The 18,585-nt window shown below is 36.3% G+C and overlaps 1 protein-coding gene across 4 annotated transcripts in view; it reads left to right on the forward strand.

The window, feature by feature from the left end:
- PTPRK (protein tyrosine phosphatase receptor type K) overlaps positions 1-18,585 on the forward strand; it is a 388,737-nt gene that overhangs the window by 279,899 nt on the left and 90,253 nt on the right. For all 4 annotated transcript variants that reach the window (XM_058419621.1, XM_058419620.1, XM_040057700.2 and 1 more), the window contains exon 8: positions 12,666-12,968. In XM_058419621.1, coding sequence (XP_058275604.1) covers positions 12,666-12,968 — 303 coding nt within the window. The remainder of the gene's footprint in view (positions 1-12,665; positions 12,969-18,585) is intronic.

Below are 18,585 nucleotides of genomic sequence, written 5' to 3' on the forward strand. Positions count from 1 at the left end.
TCTATTATAATGTTCAATAGAAGTAAAATCTGACCCAAACTCTCTAAACAAACAATACAAACCACCCATCAACAAATTTCTAATAAAAATGTATGATAACCTAAGGATTATTAAACAGGGTAACCCCAACTCATCTTGTTTAGATGTCTGCCCCTTGCCAAATATCTTTAAATAATGGTGTAAAATATGCAGATTAAAGTACAGTGAGTTTCTCTGTTCTTTAGTATAAAATCATAGAATCATTTAGGTTGAAAAAGACTTTTTTTTCAGATCCTCAAGTCGAACCAGAAACATAACCCTGCGTGACATTCACATAGTTTGCAAAGAGGAGGCCTGAATTCTTCTGTTCAACTTTATTTTGCACATTTGTCTTAAATACTGCAGTTAAAAATAATATATTAATAGAAAAATAAATTCTTCTGGTATTCTGGCAACTGTAAAATTGTGTGTCAAACAAAGGGAAGCTTGGTGAAATTTGAGTGAAGAGCCTTGGCATATAACAGAGGTCAGTGCCAGATACTGTGAAGCAAGATCAAAAAAAAAAAATTTAAAAATCTGATGCTTTCTTTGAGAATTGTGGAATTCTCTGCTTTTCACCAAATATTTGGAAATCAGCTTGAGCCTTAAAGTCACATTTATATCTCCTATGTATCTGCCATGACTATTGTCCTGAGAAAATGTACAATTTACCTCATTGGGGATATCTAGAAATATACTGGACCAGTTCCTGAGCAATCTGATACCATTGCTTTGGGGAGGAGATGGGGTTATATGACCTTCAGAGGTCTCCTCCAAGGTGAATCATTCTGTGGTGCCATGATTTAATCTGCCTTCCAGATATCCAAGTCAAAAGCAAGAAGTGAAGAGCTGCTGAGAAAGGCAAACATGCTTGGGGTTTTTTGGTGGTCAGGCTTTAATTGACTGTTAGTGCATGTCGTTGTTTCAGCTCAAGTTAATAGTAATATTGTAATTTTGCTTGAATATTAAAGTAGCAAGGGAAATTTGGAAGGCAAGAGCGGCCATAGCTTCAAGGTTCAAATCAAGGAGAGGGGGAGAAGGTGGTTATGGAGAACATGGCCAGTGGGAGAATAAGGCTAGCATCAAAAGCTAGTATGGATATAGATATGAATAGAATTAGCTCAAAAAGCAATGCAGAGGCTGTCAGGAATCAGGTAGATTTGAAATGTAAAAAAGGATTGCTAGTCATAAAAGCCTTTAAACAAATTCTGAAGAATTTTATATTTTTAGACATTCTAGTGCAGATGCTTAATTCTGCAAATTATTATGGTTGTTGATAAAGGTTATGAGCTAGTGGCTTGATTGTGGTGATAGGAGGGGATGGTAGTAGATTGCATGTGTGCTCGTTCTGTCGATCTCTAAAAGGTTAGCAGTAAGATGGGGTGCCAAAAAAAAAAAAAAAAAAAAAAAAGAAGAAGAAGCATTGTAGACACCCATGAGATTTTTTAAGTCTTTCAGTAATAAGGTGAGAGAAAGGAATTGTTCTTCTATTTACCTTAAAATGTTTATTAGACACAGCAATAAATCTGGTTTAAGTGACAGTATAATGCTGGTGTCCAGCAATTAGCCTGCACTTCCAAATTAATACTGCGTTTGCCTCTTTGGCCTTGACTTAGCTAATTGGCTGCCTTTCCTTCTTTGCATTCTGTTGTGAGGGTATGATGACAGTGATTCAGCATGTACAACACAGGCATAAAAAAAATAATTTAATGCTCCACTTACTCAGCAGGCTTGATTGACACTCTCTTGGGTGACTGCTGCAGCAGAGCTGGTCGGGGTAGCACGTTGGCACTTGCTTTGCTGAGACAGTGAAGCCAAGACAACTGTTCTAGTACAATATCTTTTTGATAATCAGAATGTTGTAAAATTATTGAATATGATAGACAGCTTGAAGTAGATAACTCTCTAGATGGGTATCTAGAACGAGAAAGCATGTAGTAAATGGTGATGACTCCTGCAAACAGAGACCTAATCCTTTACATTTGCATGTGAGTGAAAAGTAGATTTGTTTGGTTTGCATTTGGCAACACCATCAGTTCTTTAAAAGTAAACCAGTTTGCTCATTAATTATAATTTTTTATAAAAACACCTGATTTTGAAAGGAGGGTAAGTTATTATCCACAGTATCTGGGATTGTTTTTCATTTGCTGGGTTTGCCACCTTTTTGTGTTATGATTCGTCCAGCTTTACTGTCGACAGAAAATTCCCTAGGATCATTTTTCATTACCATTTTTGTGTCTTGCGATCATGGAATAAACGAGAACTGTTCAGAGGAAGTTTGCAAAGAGAAAATTGTTTCTAAAATACATTATTTTCTTTTACTGTAGGTGAATTATTTTATGTTTTCCAAGTTTCTGCTTAGACAGTAAAGAATAGCTTAGTGGAACACTAAATGGCTGAAAGTGAAGCAGCAGGGCAATTTCTTGAGAGTATTTTATGCGACTAAATGGAAAAGCATTATTTGAATTTCATGGCCTATTTTAGAAAACACTTCCCAAGCTTGCTAGTGCCTCTGTCAGCAAGGCCTTTTTAGTTGCTTTTGTGTTCTTTTTGCAAGCACCCTCTTTCACAGTGGCTAAGAGGTGCTTGTGAGCTCACTTCTGTAGAGCCCTGCTTATGTTGAGGCAGATCCAGAACAAAAGGTTTGAGGATTAGGTCCCATTTCCCAAAATAGCCTTGAAAACTTTTGCAGCCATATAGTATTAGGAAAGAGTTGATAGCATGTAAATTTTGCCCAGACAGCAAGACAATATAGAAAGCAAATATTCCTTATCATTCTTTCCATTTCTGAAAACAAAGTTTTGAAGAACTTTTCAGAAAAAAATGCTCCTCTCTGGAAATTATGGCCTTAGGACTGTATCTTCTAATGAAAATATCATGACTGTTCCATTAGCAAATCATGAACAGTGTTTTGCCTGCTGACACAAGAATATAATTTCTTCTCACTGGTACATCACATCAAGGAACAGTTGAATTGAAATTGGGACACTTCAAGTGCACAAAAAGTTGTTTAAAATATCTGTAAAGAAACAGCAAATTAATATATTAGGATGATTATTCATACAGGTACAAGTATTATGTCGTGGTAGGCACTTGGCAGTGGTGATTGACCAATAGATTGAGGAGTTTTCTTAGTCATGTTTAGTCAAACTTTGGCATGTGACTGTGTGACTTAAGTAACAAAATTTAATTGAAATTCAAAAATGGTAAAATTTCACAGTAGGCAAGTATCCACCTTAGAAAAGAATTTTCCCCATGGCTCCTTACCAGCATTTTTAGAATTCTACATACCATTGAAAATAGTTTTTGCTGTTATTCAAAATTTTCATGTTAGAGGAATTCTTCTTTGCCTCTGTATTTTTTTTTTCCTGAAGAAAACAAGCTTGCTTATACTATCAACTTGTGGTGTTAAATTTCTATGAGCCAATGAAGAAAATTAAGACAATTCATTGAGTAAATTCCCAACTGCTTAGAGAAAATTTTTCTGTACAATAGAAGCTACAGGTGTTGTCATTCAACATTTGAAAATAAATACCTGGATTGTTTCACTGATGGGACAAAATATACACAGCAGAGGCATTGTATGTTGCTTCTGGTTTTAAACAACTTAACGAATCTGTGTTTCATCCAAAGCTTATCATATGCATTATGTAAAGATATCTATACACAATATATACGTTTGTATCTATACAATATATACATTGTGTAACATGTAGTCTTGTGTTACTGATTTTGTGAAAGGGGCTTGAGTAAGGGACAACACGCGGTTATTATTGGGTTTTGCCACACAAGCACAACATTGGATGTGGTAGTTCAAGGGCCATGGCCAAGGTAGAAACTCAAGGCTTTGTGGGTTGCAGGCAGTGGGATGGAGGCTCAGGGCCAGCAGGAACCAGATGAGGCAAAAGGGAAAGAGGAGAAAATCAGATTGATACCATTTCAGTAGGTGTGAAGAGACAGAGAGGATGAGTTTTAATGGATGTTGTATCTTCATGCAGGGAAGGAAACATACCTGCACAGGTCTATCAGTGCACATGGACACATACGAATGTGTGTACAGGTTTTAAGTGGGTATCATAAATACTGCCTGCAATTTTCAATTCTTAGTTATCAGAGGTGAATGGGGCCTTTTTTCCCAGTCTAAGTACTTTGTGCTTACTATTTATTACAGACTAAATTCCACATTTTTTCACTTATTTCATGCTGTGGTATTTATGCTTCCTAACTTGGAGGACTGAATTTTTTCTATACAGGAGAAAGGAATGGAAGCTTAAACAATATCCATAGAAAATTCTTGTTTAGCTTATTCACACTGCTCCAACTTAGTAATTTTGCTTAATACTCATTGCATCCTAAGCTCCCAAATATATAGTTTGTAAACAAAACCATAAAAACATGTTTATGAATGTGTGTTGGAGAGAAATGAACAGTATATCACCTAAACAATAATGGCTATTTATGTTCAAATAAATGTTTGTAAATGTTTTCTTCATATTATTGAATAGTTAGGTTCACTGTTAAGGTGGGTAAAAAGTGTATACATATGTGTGCAAATGCACACTAGATATTCTTTATAATATAATTGTTATTGTTTTAGATGATATCTTCCATTCTGCTTTAACATAACCATACATTGATATTTCAGGTCAAAGGTTCACTTTCTCCCTATCACAAATAATTTTGTAAATAACTTTATAGACTTAAACTTCATAATTGTAGTCCTGAACAGGCTTCCTAGACATTTTGTACTGTCAGGCTTCTCCTGTGTTTACTCTTGCAGTCTGACGCTTGTTGACATGCTGATTTGTGTTTTATACTGTCAGATAGGTCTTGTTCATTTCGAAGAATGTGATTAAAGGGAACATGCCAGCTTTTCCTCTCCCTCCTCTCCCTCCCCAGACCATATAGATCCTTTTGATTTAAACTCACCAGTAAAAAAAAAAAAAAAAAAGTGGATTTTTTGCAGCTAAGCTAAACTGGAAAAATCAACAGAATTTATTATCAAGGGATGTCTAATCTCTCAAGCTAATACGAGACTTTGCAGCTATTGATTACATGGTAAGGATGCATAAACTGTTAATCATGCATGGAGGCAACAGAATAAACGTACTGTCAAGAGAAAATGAGCAAATAATTGTCAGTAGTGCCGTTATATTTATTTGTTTACTACACCTATGATGCAGGGACAGCTGTGGTTTGCATTCAAAAAGATATGTTCTAAAATATATTGAGTATCCCCTCATTGTTACTTAAACTAGTTTAGTAGAGCTGATTGCCTATCTAATAATTCAGATATTTTCCTCAGCTCCCTAAAGTATGTGATCAATAAGAAATTTGCAAGCTGGCATAATAAATCAGTTGCTAGGTGAAGTGAAAGGAGAAAAAACTCATAGATTTTCATGCATTGTAACCTTTGTTTGCACCAAAATAAATCTGTAGTGCTAACACGGTATAAATACCACAGTTTCATCTATTCTGGGTTCATGTTTCACATGACAAACAAATGGACATAGTAATGAACAAAAAGTTAATTCTTTTTATGCTTGCACCCATATTTGTTTTGTATTATGTATGTGTCTCACATTTGAGAAAGGAGATGCCCAGCAATCCCTATGATTTTTGTTGTGGGAATATGCATCCGTTATTTTTTTCTTTCTTGTCAGACTGCAGAAAAGACTTCAAATTGTACTACTTCTGTCAACCTCATTAACTTCTCTTCCTTTGGTGTTCACTATTTCTTAATACTTGTAAGTTTAAAAAGATTGAAGACCTGAGTTTTCAAATGTGGCTGCTTAAAATTTAAAATCAGGCATCTTAAATGCTGATGTGAAACAAGATTTAAAAAAAAAAAAAAGCAAAGCTCAAACCAAATAAAATCAGTGCAACCAAGAAAAAAAAAAAAAAAAAAAAAAAAAAAATCCCAACAAACCACTACTACCAAGTATCTCAGTTAGACTTTCCAACTGGCATTTAACTATGTGATAGGTGCCCTAGTTTTTGTAGATTCTGAGAATGAGGGAGTTCAGGTACTCCAAAAGTGGGATAGTATTTTACTCCAATAACACATGAGAGGGACATATTGGTGCCTTATATCATCGTGCATCAATATTGATCCTGTTGGTTATATAATGTGGTGAGGTTTGGGGTTGGAATACACATTAAGTAGGTAGAAGGAGAGTCCTTAACTGAAGGTAAGTAGTTCATGAACTATCACTATGTACTAAGAATTGGGGCCAATGCTGATAATTATTTTATGCCTTTACTTCAAAGCTGTCTTTACCTCTACTTGGAAATGGTCAAAAATCTGCCAGTTACAGACAAGAAACTTGAATTGGTAAGAATTAGTCTGTCATAAAGACAGGCAGGTTTATGAAAATCAGACTGAAATGTATGGCATTTTTGGGATATCTGAAGGATCTTCCTGTATTATTGTCATATTGTTAAATAATGGAGTTATTGGGAGTTAATCTGAATTAAATTCTCTTGGACTTGTAGGTTAATAATGCTTGAAACTCAGGGGCTTCATCATGGATATTCTAGTACAGCTCACCTTACCCAGGGATTTTTGTTAGCTTTGTTCATAACATAACTTAATTACAGTTTGCTCCTTTGACAACAGCACGTTACCCCCAGATGTGCAAAAGTGATCTCACTTGATGTGCATAGTTCTTGCTGAGAATGTGGCTCTCTCTTGAAATATTTATCTCTAGTTTGGTCCTTTTTAATGAGTTATACACTTCTATATTGAGCAGTCTTAACCAAGATTATGATGTGAGGAGTTTAGTATTTATATAAAAATCCTTTACTAATAACAAAAGTAATAATTGGGAGTAATGCAGCTGAAATGAGTAAATGAGAAAGCTCCATTTATTGGTTCCGTACTGCAATTCTGACAACTATTGCTATGTGGGTTGTGTTTCTTTCGGCTCTTTTCCCTTTTCTCTTTTCCCTTTCTTACAGGTACTTACAGGTTCTTATCAGGGGTCTTTCAGAGTAATTCTTTACAGCAAAAGGACCATAACTGGTTTTGGTTTGTTGTTGTTTTTTTTTGTTTTGTTTTGGTTTGGGTTTTTTTGATGATTGCTTTTGTTGCTGTTGTTTTTGTTTGTTTGGGGGGGATTGGGTTTTGTTCTCTTTGAGTTTTGGGAACTCTTTTTTTTTTTGTAGGACCTTGCATGAACTGAGAAAGGAGCAACAGCCATGGTGACATCTTAGAATAGTCCTCTTTTATTTCCCACATGCCGACAAAAGAGTTACCCTGGAAAGGTCAGGAGAAGCCACAGGATAAGGAGGCTCATGTTCTCGTAGAAGAAAAGTCTGGGAAATTCCACTGGCTGTTTAGACTGAGAATATTAGCAGAAATAGAAGGACTTATTTTTGCCTACATAGTTTTTGTTTTAAAAGGCAAGATAATTAAAGGAGCCTTGGTGAGAAACAGTATGCTTTAAATTATGGGGTTATTATCTGTACTTTTTAAATAATGGTCATACATTTCCTTTTCTATATGAAAGTTTTTATTTAACATAAGCCCCACATCTCTCTGTAGTTCCCTCAAATGCACAACTTTGTGCATTATCACACCTTCCAAATCCAGTTAGTTTTCACCAAAATCCAGTTAGTTTTCACCTCCATTTCACCAATGAAGGCTACCTGGATTGCTCTTAAATTTGATATGAATTTCAGTCAAAGTGGTTAAAGCAGAAATTGGAAGTCAGCTCCTCAATGTAATGACAGACAAGAAAGAGTTCAAGGGGTAGGAAGGATCCAAAAGCCAACCTCAATTAAAGAGTTGAATACACAGATAGTGTATAGACAGGATATGCTGGTTTTTGAGAAGCACCATCTTTTTCTGATATATTTGTGCTTTAAAATTTGTCCAATTATTTTCCATTTCATGTGAACAAATGTGCATTCTGGTTGCTTGTCAGAAGATCTAATCCCCTCACCTCTGTCAGGTACATGGAAGTTAAACTGTCTTGCAGTCAATATTTAGGATTTCTGAGGAAAGGCAGCAAAAGCAGAGCACATGTCACATTTTGCTAGCCTCATTTTATGGGATTTTTTTCACAGCTTCCAGGACATCTGTTTGTCTCTGACTGATAGCAGGCTAATACGTATTATCATTAAAAAGAGGTTCTGAGGAAATGCACGCTCTCACCTTGCTGTTTCTGCAGCTGTGAAGGCTTTTGTTTTCACTCCCATCTCTGTGTAAGTGAAGATAATCTCTACAAAGAGGCTTGATATTGACCTGTCATATCACGTGTTGCTTATCAAGCACTAAAGAAATTGAATTTCATTTTATCTGTTATCTGAAGAGTCTTATTAAATCATCCCACAGTTGAGAGGTTGTATGGGGTCAACAGGTTCTGTCTCTTTCACCATCTATCCCTCTATTGTTAACCTTTGGGGAATTACTAAAATGTTCTTTATTTTATCCCATGAGGCTGGGTTAAATCTTCTTGATCCAGAAATTGGTGTGATTGAGTGCCACATGCATGTAATTCTTTTTTCATGGTTTCTGGATAAGGATTGAGGACTTAATAATCTGTACAAATGCAGAGAACTCTTATCATTCTGGTTTTTCTGTTGTTTTGATATTCTCCCAATGACTCTGTTTTCAATTGGTTCAATGAGGCTAAAAACAGTCAGATGGGATAATATATCTGAGTCAGTGAGCACTTGGTAGTATTTGTGTGTCAAGACACAAAGCAGGGGTGAAGAGGAGAGAGGTAGCAGAGATGGGTACTGCCCGGTGTTAAAAGCAAAGGGCAGAGGAAGAAGCTGGCCATAAGCAAAGGTGGAAATTGGGTGGAGGTCGTAGCAGCAGCCCATGTGCAGGCAAGGTCTGGCAGAAGGGAGCCTGTCACCATTAGATGTGTTCACAAGAATCTAAAGCTCCCTGTCAGCACCACCACCACCAAATCCTCCATATGCTTTGTTTCTGGATTTCTGTTTGAAGATCTAACTCTGCCAGTCAGGATGTTCATATCTAAGAGCTTGATGCAGTCAAGGATATTGAATTTCCTGCAACAACAGAAGTTCTTCATACTTTCTGCTGTCACCACAAAATATCTCCCTCCAGCCTTTTATTTAATGGAGAAAAAGGCTTGAAAAAAATAAATTATGATTATCTTCTCCCAAAAAATTTAAATTTTAAATACAAGATTCAATGCAACAAAAAAAAAAAAAAAACCAAACCACAAAAAATGCTGTTTCATTCAAATTCAAAACTCTCAGTCAAGAAATCTTACTAAAAGAATAAGCCAATTTGTTGTTTTTCAAATAACATGTCCTTATGCTCAGATTCTCAATTAATTTCTGGGCACTGTTATGCTTTTTCAAACTTGTTCTAAGAAAACATTTTAAAAAACCCCACCAAACCAACCTCTTTTTAAAATAGGACTAGAGTGTAGGATTGGAGTTAGAATTTGGTTGGAGCACTGGAACATACATTGTAAATGAGCTCTGAATTCCTGCAGCTAGGTTTCTGATGGCCACCAGCGACCTGGGAGCTGGCTTTGGTTTTCTTGTGGCCCTGGCAGTAATTTGGTTTGTATCTTTGAACAAGTTAGTAACCCTTTTTGTGCCTCTTGCTCTTCACAGAAGTTTTAGCACCACCTACATGTCTCACAGGGGTAATTGGTAAATTAATGTTTGAAAAATATTAAGTGCCTTCTGCCATCGTGATTGGCACTCCAGTGGACAGGTTAAGGGTTGAGCAGGTATTTTGAGAGCATCTTATTTCTTCCCTCTTTGTCATAGTCTGCTTATTTGACATGGGTATTTCAAGAAAGAAGAACTCATGTGCTTGAAAGTCCTTGTATTTTGGATAAAAGTTCTAGATTTGACTTAAAGAGGAAGAGATAGGAAAAAAAAAATGGAAAAACAAGACATGAATTGAATTATTTGGATTAGCAGTACTCAAAGAGTATCAAGAAATCAAAAGAGAATGCATAAATTGAAATAAAATCCCAGTAAGATTAAAGAAATGTTTCAGTGAAACACAAACCCTAAAATGTGATGGGAAATGGAAAAAAAAAAAAAAGGAGATGAACACTATTTGCTCCCATCAAGATCAAAGCTATTCTTAATGAGATGGTTGAGATCTTTGGGAAGCCTACTCAAAAATTCAATAGTGCTTTATCTGAGAAAAGTAATTATTCTAAGATTGCTTTCTACTGAGGTGTTACAGATGGAGACTTTGTGGCGTGGTAGTTTAAAACAATTGGTCTTTACCTCTAGAGATTCCCAAGATGAACATTGCCCAGAAGAAAGAATAAAATTGTGTTTTAAAAGCATCATTTCAGGAGCAGTGGGACAGTTGGCAGAGTTTACTAAGGCTGTTGAGAGACTCTGCAGACTTTAATTACCATCTCAATATTGCAGAAGTTTAATTTCTGCCAAAGAAGGGAATAGTTGTGAGAAAGCGAGATCACACTCTGTCTTTCATTCTTTTCTTTTTGACAGGTGAATAAAGGATGCTTTTCAGTATCTCCTCTGATGCTGTGACACATTTGTAAAATTTGCATGGAATTGTAAAATAATTTTTCTTTAAGATTAACAAAGCTTTTATTTTTTTCTTCTCTCTTGAAAGTGCTGTGCAGCATAGTGTAAATGCAGTTTAAGTCTTGTCATGAGAGATGCAAGATGAAAATATTGTGCATTTTCTGTTACTGATTTGTTGTCTTCAAACATTAATAGTTTCAGACTTCATGGTCAGATACTGGGTGTTAATTCCAATAAATTTTGAGTTCAGGTTTAAATTCCATCTCTAGTGGGAGTGGTCGGAGGCACAAACTCGAGTAGGAGAACAGAGGAAATTACTAAAATGAGAAAAATAATTCCATTTCAAAAGGAAAACTTAGCCTATAACACATTTCCTTGGTGAAGGATATGTTTAATCTCTTAGGCCTCAAACTCTAAATCAGGGTATGTATAATTAAGTTTTGCACTGTAATTCATATGAGAAAAAGGCTGATTTTGTGAGAGCATGTGTGTGTGTGTGTGTGTGTATATATATATATATATATATATATTCATAAATATGTATGTTTGTATTTGTCTTAACAGTTCTCTCTCTTCCTCCATGGCACTTGAGTGTGTTCATTTCCCCAAATGCTTGCAGTAGCCAAGAGAATACTCATTCTTTGAAGTCCCTTACCAGATCCTTCAGTAGATCTACTATGTTGCTACATTTTTTTTTCCCATGACCACCTCTCGCCTCTCTCTACTTGCTAAAGGACCAGCCATTGTTTTCTCTATAAAACCCTGTTTTTTCTCCTTCTCTTCAAGTCTCTTATTTCTCAAAGACCTCTTCAATGCTATCTTTCAGTTTCAAATCTCTATTGTTACAGTATGCAGTGTGTTCAGAGAGCTACTACCCAGGAAGTCTTCTTACTTAATTGCATTTTTCACTGTATATATGATAAATCAGTAGTTAATGGCAAAGGTAATATATGTGCTTGTTCAAAATGAAGAAAGAATAGATCATGGCAACAAATAGGTTTAATTTTTAATCCTTAACACTCATCATGTTACTAGGAGTACCTTTATGTTATATTTAGAATTCCGTTGTTTTGATGTTTGCAACTAAATGTTTGCAGTTTGTCTGGCAAACTGCATGCTGAATAGATTACACTGATCCACATTTCCTTATTTCAATATACCATCTGTGCTTTTGGCTGGTTTTTACCTCGTTGGAAGTCAAAAATGCAAGTTAAAAAGAATGGTTATACTCAGAAAGAGAAACCCTGTATTTCACTTCCTTGAGCAATCTTGACTGTTTTGACCTTAAACCAGAAAGGACACAAGGCTGAAGCTGTATTTTCTCTGGTGAGGAAGCATGTATTAGCAGGGTATATTTTCAGAGAGACTCTAGTATATACAGTCATGGTCGTGATTTTCATTGTGTAATCATTTTAATTAAGTTCAACGATAAAAGTTACTCTTGCATGAGGAATGAATGCACTGGAGAGACAGTGGAAGATTGATGACGGCTTGGGGAGCATCACGTACTCTGCTGGTGGAAATGCATGTGTGGAGAGCAGCTGAGCTTGGGGAGCAGGTCAGAGATTACCTGCTCAGAGTAATCATGGTTTTGGGGTTTTGAAGGAATCAGGATTCAACAGGACTATCCAAATATCCTTTTTTTGTGCTATTTCTGAAGGGTTTTGCTTGAATGAATAGCTTCATTGCTAAAATAATAAATACTAATTAATATCTCCATCATTTTTGTAACTGCTAGTTTAGTGCGGTAATTAGTATAATTAGTATACGGGGTTTCTTAGTGGCATGATAAATCATAACATGGTAAATGCTCACTCTTTATCATTATGATGTATCTAATTTACACAGGTTAAAAAAAAGGAAAAAGGTAACGGGGAAATCAAGAAGTAGTGACAGCTGGGTGGCCTTTTGGTCACTCTTCTTGCATCTGTTGTCTGTATTCTGAATTGCTTTGCATTGCTCCACTGATAGTTAACTATTTTTTTTCCCACTATTGCTAAGTCTCCATCACTGATTAAAGCCTGCAAAGACAAGACAAAGAGGAATGAAGTAAAAAATAAACAAACTAAGGGGCGATTTTTCCTCCAGTGCTGGATGAAGAATGTTAACAGTGTTTTCTTCATTATGCCTCTTTTTTCTAGAACCTATGAGAACACCGAAAACGCTGAAAATTGCTGAGATCCAGGCCAGACACATTGCTGTGGATTGGGAATCTCTGGGTTACAACATCACTCGTTGCCATACTTTCAACGTCACTATATGCTATCACTACTTCTGTGGACACAATGAGAGCAAAGCAGACTGCTTGGACATGGACCCCAAAGCACCTCAACACGTTGTAGATCACTTGCCCCCCTACACAAATGTCAGCCTCAAGATGATCTTAACCAACCCAGAAGGGAGGAAGGAAAGCGAGGAGACCATTATCCAGACAGATGAAGACGGTATGTTAAATGTTCTTATGGAAATTACGTCCAAGTCCAGTCTAGGCAGGTGGAAGGAAGTGACTTTGTGTGTTACAATATGTATCGTGAAGGGTGGAAGTTCTCTTCTATTAATGTATTAATTAGCCCAAAAATGGCAGCTATGAAGGTATTATAGCTGTCACCCTGCATATAGCTGCATATGTAGCTAAAACTGTCCATGCAGCAGAAAGTCAAACTGGATCTCTCTCTCTCAAAAAAAAAGGGAAATGGCTTTCCATTCTTTCAAAAACTGTGTTCATGCATGTGATGAAAAACACATGGTAGTGTTAGACTTCTTCACAGTGTTAGGGGTTTCAAGACTCTATTCAAAATTTCAAACCTCTATAGCAAATATATTTGAGCAATAATTTATGTTGCAGGTCACACAATATAGTATCTGTTAACTATTTGAAAGCCCCCTATCAAATTAAAGTATTATTTTGACAACTTGGGAATTAACTCAGTGATCCATATGGGCCCTTTCCAACTCCAGATATTCTGTGATTCTTCTTTAAAATGCTTTCAACAAAGTTTCAACAAGACAGTTGAATTTATCTCAGTTGTGAAAAATTAAACAATAGATGTAGACATCTCAATGGGGAAATATTCAGAGATTAGGCTATGAATCTTGGTATCAAAGATACAAAAAAAAAAAAAAAAAGACATTTTTCCCTAATAATATTTAAAAGTTGGCAACTAAAAATGGTTTTAGTTTCTTTTTCTTATGTTTAGATTTTGTGAAAGTACTGACAACAGCAAAGTGAAAACAGATCTTTCCACAGGTAACAAAAATAGAATACTTGGACTAATGTAAGACTGTAGACTAAAAAAAAAGGTTAAAAGATTTCCTGCAAAATAAATGAATGGGAAATATAGCTTTATATAACAGTCAGTGTTAGAGTCTGGTAGTGCTGTTTTTCCATATATTTTCAATGTTATGAGAAATAAAAGAGGAATATGTTTACTGTTGCAATAAAGAGAGAAAAAATCTATTCAAAAGGTGGAATATGAGGAGCTGTAGGAAACTGTAGACACATAGATGCACCATATGAAGACTGACTGACAAGTGCAGAATTAGAATATTTCATGGAATTCAAATTCATTTTTAAGTTAATTTTAAACATATTTCATGATGAATCATTTCTGTGTTTATATTTACATTGTAGGTATGTACGGTTACTATTTTCCTTGAAGTTAAAAAGAGTAGTAGTGATATGGTTAAGTCCATGGAAAATGGATTTATTTTCTTTTATACCTGGGTTTTCAAGAAAGGTTGTGTCTTCCCATGGCCTTTGTCTTGTCAGATGTGTGGGAGATGGCAGATGGTCACTGTGTCAGTACTTGTTAGGAGCAGAGTCAAGTGAGTTTATATACTTTTTCTCCTGGTTTTGTTGTGGATTTTTCTTGGAAGATGGTGCACATAAGGCAGGTTTTGGTCTCAAGCTAGCACACCAGTGTGCTGTCAGTGAACTCGAGTCGACTTTGGTGTCACAAGTAGTGAGTGTAGTGTAGAAGAAGCCTCACCCAGTGAGCAGAAATTGCCAGGGTAAACTGGAGCAGATGTTGTTTTCACAGAGGGACTAATACTTTTTAAAAGGTACCTATATTTAGATGTGCTGGTGGTAATAATGTTTGTGACCTGAAAATAGCCTCCTGAGAGCTTTACTCTGTGAAGCTATCGGGATTTTAATTTTGTGTTACTGATTGATTGAAAGTCTATGTCCATCGCACCATGATTCAAAGTCTGGAACTTGCAGACAATGTACAATACTGAGAGGTTCACACCTGAGTCTTTCCTTGAGCTCTCATAGCAATAGTAAACTAAATCCTGTAGCTGACTCCTTATGCATAGAATGCTTATTTAGTTCCAGTCTGAGTGATCAAGTACATGAAACTATTTCCAAGGACAGTTTGAAGCCTAAAGAAGGACTTGGGCTGAGATGAGAGGTCCAATTATATATGTGATTTTGTGCCCTGCGTTTCAAAGGTGGACAGATGAAACTGCATTGTCTTCATGGTTTTTTGCAGGTTTTGTAGAGCAACAATAATTTTAATTATATCATGGAGGCATTATCAATGATTCATTTTGGAGAAGGGATATAGAAGAAATAGAGGGTTGTTCTGCATTTTTGCAAATAACATTAGTTAGAAATAGCCCCTGATTACATGATTATCTGAAACTGTTCACTTATGTTGTATATTTTTCATAAATAGAAACTTTGAAAACTCCAGGTGATAGCTGATAATTAAATTTCTTAGCTCTTTCTCTTAAAGTTAGCTTTTCTGTAGTGCTGGTTTTTTGGGTTGTTTTTGTTGTTGTTGTTGTTGTTTTTGTTGTTGTTTGGGTTTTTTGTTTTGGTTTTGGGTTTGGGTTTTTGTTGTTTTTTCGTTTGTTTGTTTTCCACAAGGTACTGCTAAACAAGCAAAAATTTAATAAACTCTTGGAGTTAGAGATGCCTATGACATGTTTTGTTGTCTCTCTTCCCCTCTACCATTTTGCCCTCATTTTCTGTTTTTCATCATACTTCCCCATGCTTCCAAGCGGTCCCTTTTGTCTTCAGTTGTTGTTGTTACGTTTTAACCTTTCCCTTCATCTCACTACATCTTTCATGTCAATTCCTCCCTTCTACCAGGATCTTTACTCTTTTCTGAACTTCTAGGATTTCCTAAAAGCAGAGGACTTTGGACTTCTATAGGGCTCTTCTGTGAGACAGGGAGGATCTCTGGTTGTCTTTCACAAAGGCTCACATTTTATAAGGCTGTGCAGCTGTGCTGGGGGTCTGTCAGAAATGGTCAGATCTGTCAGAATGCTGAGTGGTAACTCAGTTGCATATGATACCTGGAACAGAATAAACTCAAGAAACAATTAGTAGAAGAATGAGGCAAGATTCAAAAGCTGTGCTTCAGATCTTTGGAGCCATGGCTGACAAATGAGAAAAAGTGTTAATAGCTTGTAATTCAATATCTGCAAGATAACAAAGCCCTGGAATATCATGACAGTCTGAAACCAGTCTTTCTTTTGACCAGAGATAGATCTGAATACTTGGTGGTATGGGAAGATGGAATTAATCTTTAAAATATGTTTAGTACTTCCGGGAGGTTGTATTCCATTTAAAAATAAAACTCCTGAATGAAACACTATTAAACAAGTTTTGCAAAAAGATGATGAAAACAGGGAAATTTGTGCATGTTTTAAAAGTGAAACACGTCTTTCTCTTTGGGGAGAAGATCCACACAGCTACTTGGGTTTGGAAGAAAGTTCTTCTGAGTGCACAGGCACTTGGCATTATCTGTGCTACAACAGGGACTCACTGCTTTTCCTGGCTTGTACAGAAGATGGACACTGTTTGAAGAATTTGATAAAGCAGGTGGAGGAAGGCACATGCAACTTAGAGCTGCATACATGCTGAGCAAAGAAAATGTTTGGCACTTTGAGACAAAGTACAAGAACCAGCAGTGAATTTATCACTTAGCAAGAAGCAGAAGCGTGCACATGTTCCTGGAGCTGCCTGTTGACCAGAGTGCTGCCAACTCAGAGAGACCCTTTGTAAAAGCAGTGGATGAGTGGGATTAAAGCAGATAAATGCTTCCTTAATTTTTAATTGGAAACATTATGCAAAAATGCAAAAGGCAGTGGATTAACAGGAGTAGTGACACTAGCCCTGAGAGAGCAGCTACAGGGAAAGCAAATTGTGGAGCTCAAAGAGTTTGGTGGTGATTTTATAACCAGTAAGGGAGTGTGTCATCTAACAGTAGGCAAACAACTAATTGAAAAGGATCACTTGGAATAGGAGAAATAGCCATTTGGGGGCTTAAAGTATAAGAGAATTTTGGTCTGGGGCAAAGCATGTGCTCATTGGACACAAAGGATGTCCCCTGATCTTTCAGAGGCTGTGGCTCATTCTGTTCCATGCAGAGATATTGAGAGCTATAAGGCAGGGTTAAGACACCAACTGTCCAATTGTTACTCATGCTCTTGTAAAAACTCCAAGTGCAGGCTTGCCATTCTGGGGAACAGCAGAGGAAGAGGAAATGTTATAATTAGAGGGGAAAAAAAAAGAGCAGGAGTGAAATACTTTGCACACTGTTTAAGTGCATGTTCTGACTTCAGCTGGGATAATTTTCTTCCTAGTAGCTGGTACAGTGCTGAGGTTCGGATTCAGGATGAGAATGATGTTGATAAAAAACTGATATTTTAGTTGTTTCTAAGTAGTGTTTATACTAAGTTGAGAACATTTCAGTTTCTCATGTCCTGCCAGCAAGAAGGCTGGAAGGGCACAAGAGGCTGGGAGGGGATGCAGCCAACGCACTGGCCGAAACAGGCAAAGAGACATTCCATACCATGGAGCATCACGCTCAGTTTATAAACTGGGGAGAAACCTGGCCAGGGTTCACAGCTGGGAAAACAGCTGGGCATCAGTCTGTGAGTGGAGAGCAATTGCAATGCACAGAATTTGTTACATATATTCTAATTCTTTTAGCATTGCTGTTCTTATAATTTTCTTAATTTATTCTGTCCCAGCCAGCTGCTGAGGAAGGAATGAGCAACTGACTGGGTAGAGCTTAGTTGCTGGCTGGGGTTAAACTATGACACTGGGACTGGAAAAGAAAGTGGAGCATGTTCACTACTGTCAATATAAAATCAGGGTTTTTTTTTTTCCCAATAACGTTCAATAGTATTTTGTACTTTACTTCAAATAGTCCAGCTTGAGAGGTTTCCAAAGAAGTAATTTTTATCACCACCTTTTCTGCAAATGCTCTTATGGTAAAGACCAGTAAGTGCAGTTCTGGTTTTGTTTTTCCTTTTCAATACATAAATTTTCCTTCTGTTTAAAACTTAGTCTCCAGCTCTAGTAAAATGTAAAGTAAAAGTGGCAAATCCCTCAGAAAATGCCAGTGGAAAGGGGGACCATTTTAGTTTCTGGTAACATTTGAACAGTAGGAGAGATTAACTGTCACGATCTCCTGAAATTAAGCATCTACTTTGAGAGAAAGGCTCTAAGTTTGCTGCTGATATGCTGCCCTTTTTGATTATAACAAAGGAATTTTTCCCAATATAACCCTACACATTTCTGCACGTAACTTTTACCACAGAGCATAGTAATACTGTGCATGGTTTTCATGGAGTATAATAATAATAATAAAAATACTCTCTTTACATGCACTTTTATTATTTTGTAGCAGCAAAACTGAAGCAATATAAATTCATTTTTATAGTGGTTGGTGTCAGTTAATACGTTGTTTTTCCAGAAGTAACATATAGTACTATAAATTTCCTCTTAAGTCTGTGTAGAACAACATTTAAGTGACACTATTTGTGAATAACAATTTATTTGTGACTGTGACATAATTTATTGGTCTAAAATGAATTGGTGAGATGTCAGATTTATGTTTTGTACTTTCATTATGCATAGCATTTATAAAGTCCATCATCTCACATGCATATAGAAGAAATTATGATCAGCTATTCACTGTATGAATATATAGTTTTATTAAAAGGGGTCTGGAGATGCATATAAATCATGAAAGAAGAGCTTGTGTTGTTTGCACTGTAAAACCTTATGAGATTCCCTTTGAATTTGTTTTTATCTTACTT

This window comes from Hirundo rustica, chromosome 3 (assembly GCF_015227805.2).
Source record: "Hirundo rustica isolate bHirRus1 chromosome 3, bHirRus1.pri.v3, whole genome shotgun sequence".
Taxonomy (NCBI): domain Eukaryota; kingdom Metazoa; phylum Chordata; class Aves; order Passeriformes; family Hirundinidae; genus Hirundo; species Hirundo rustica.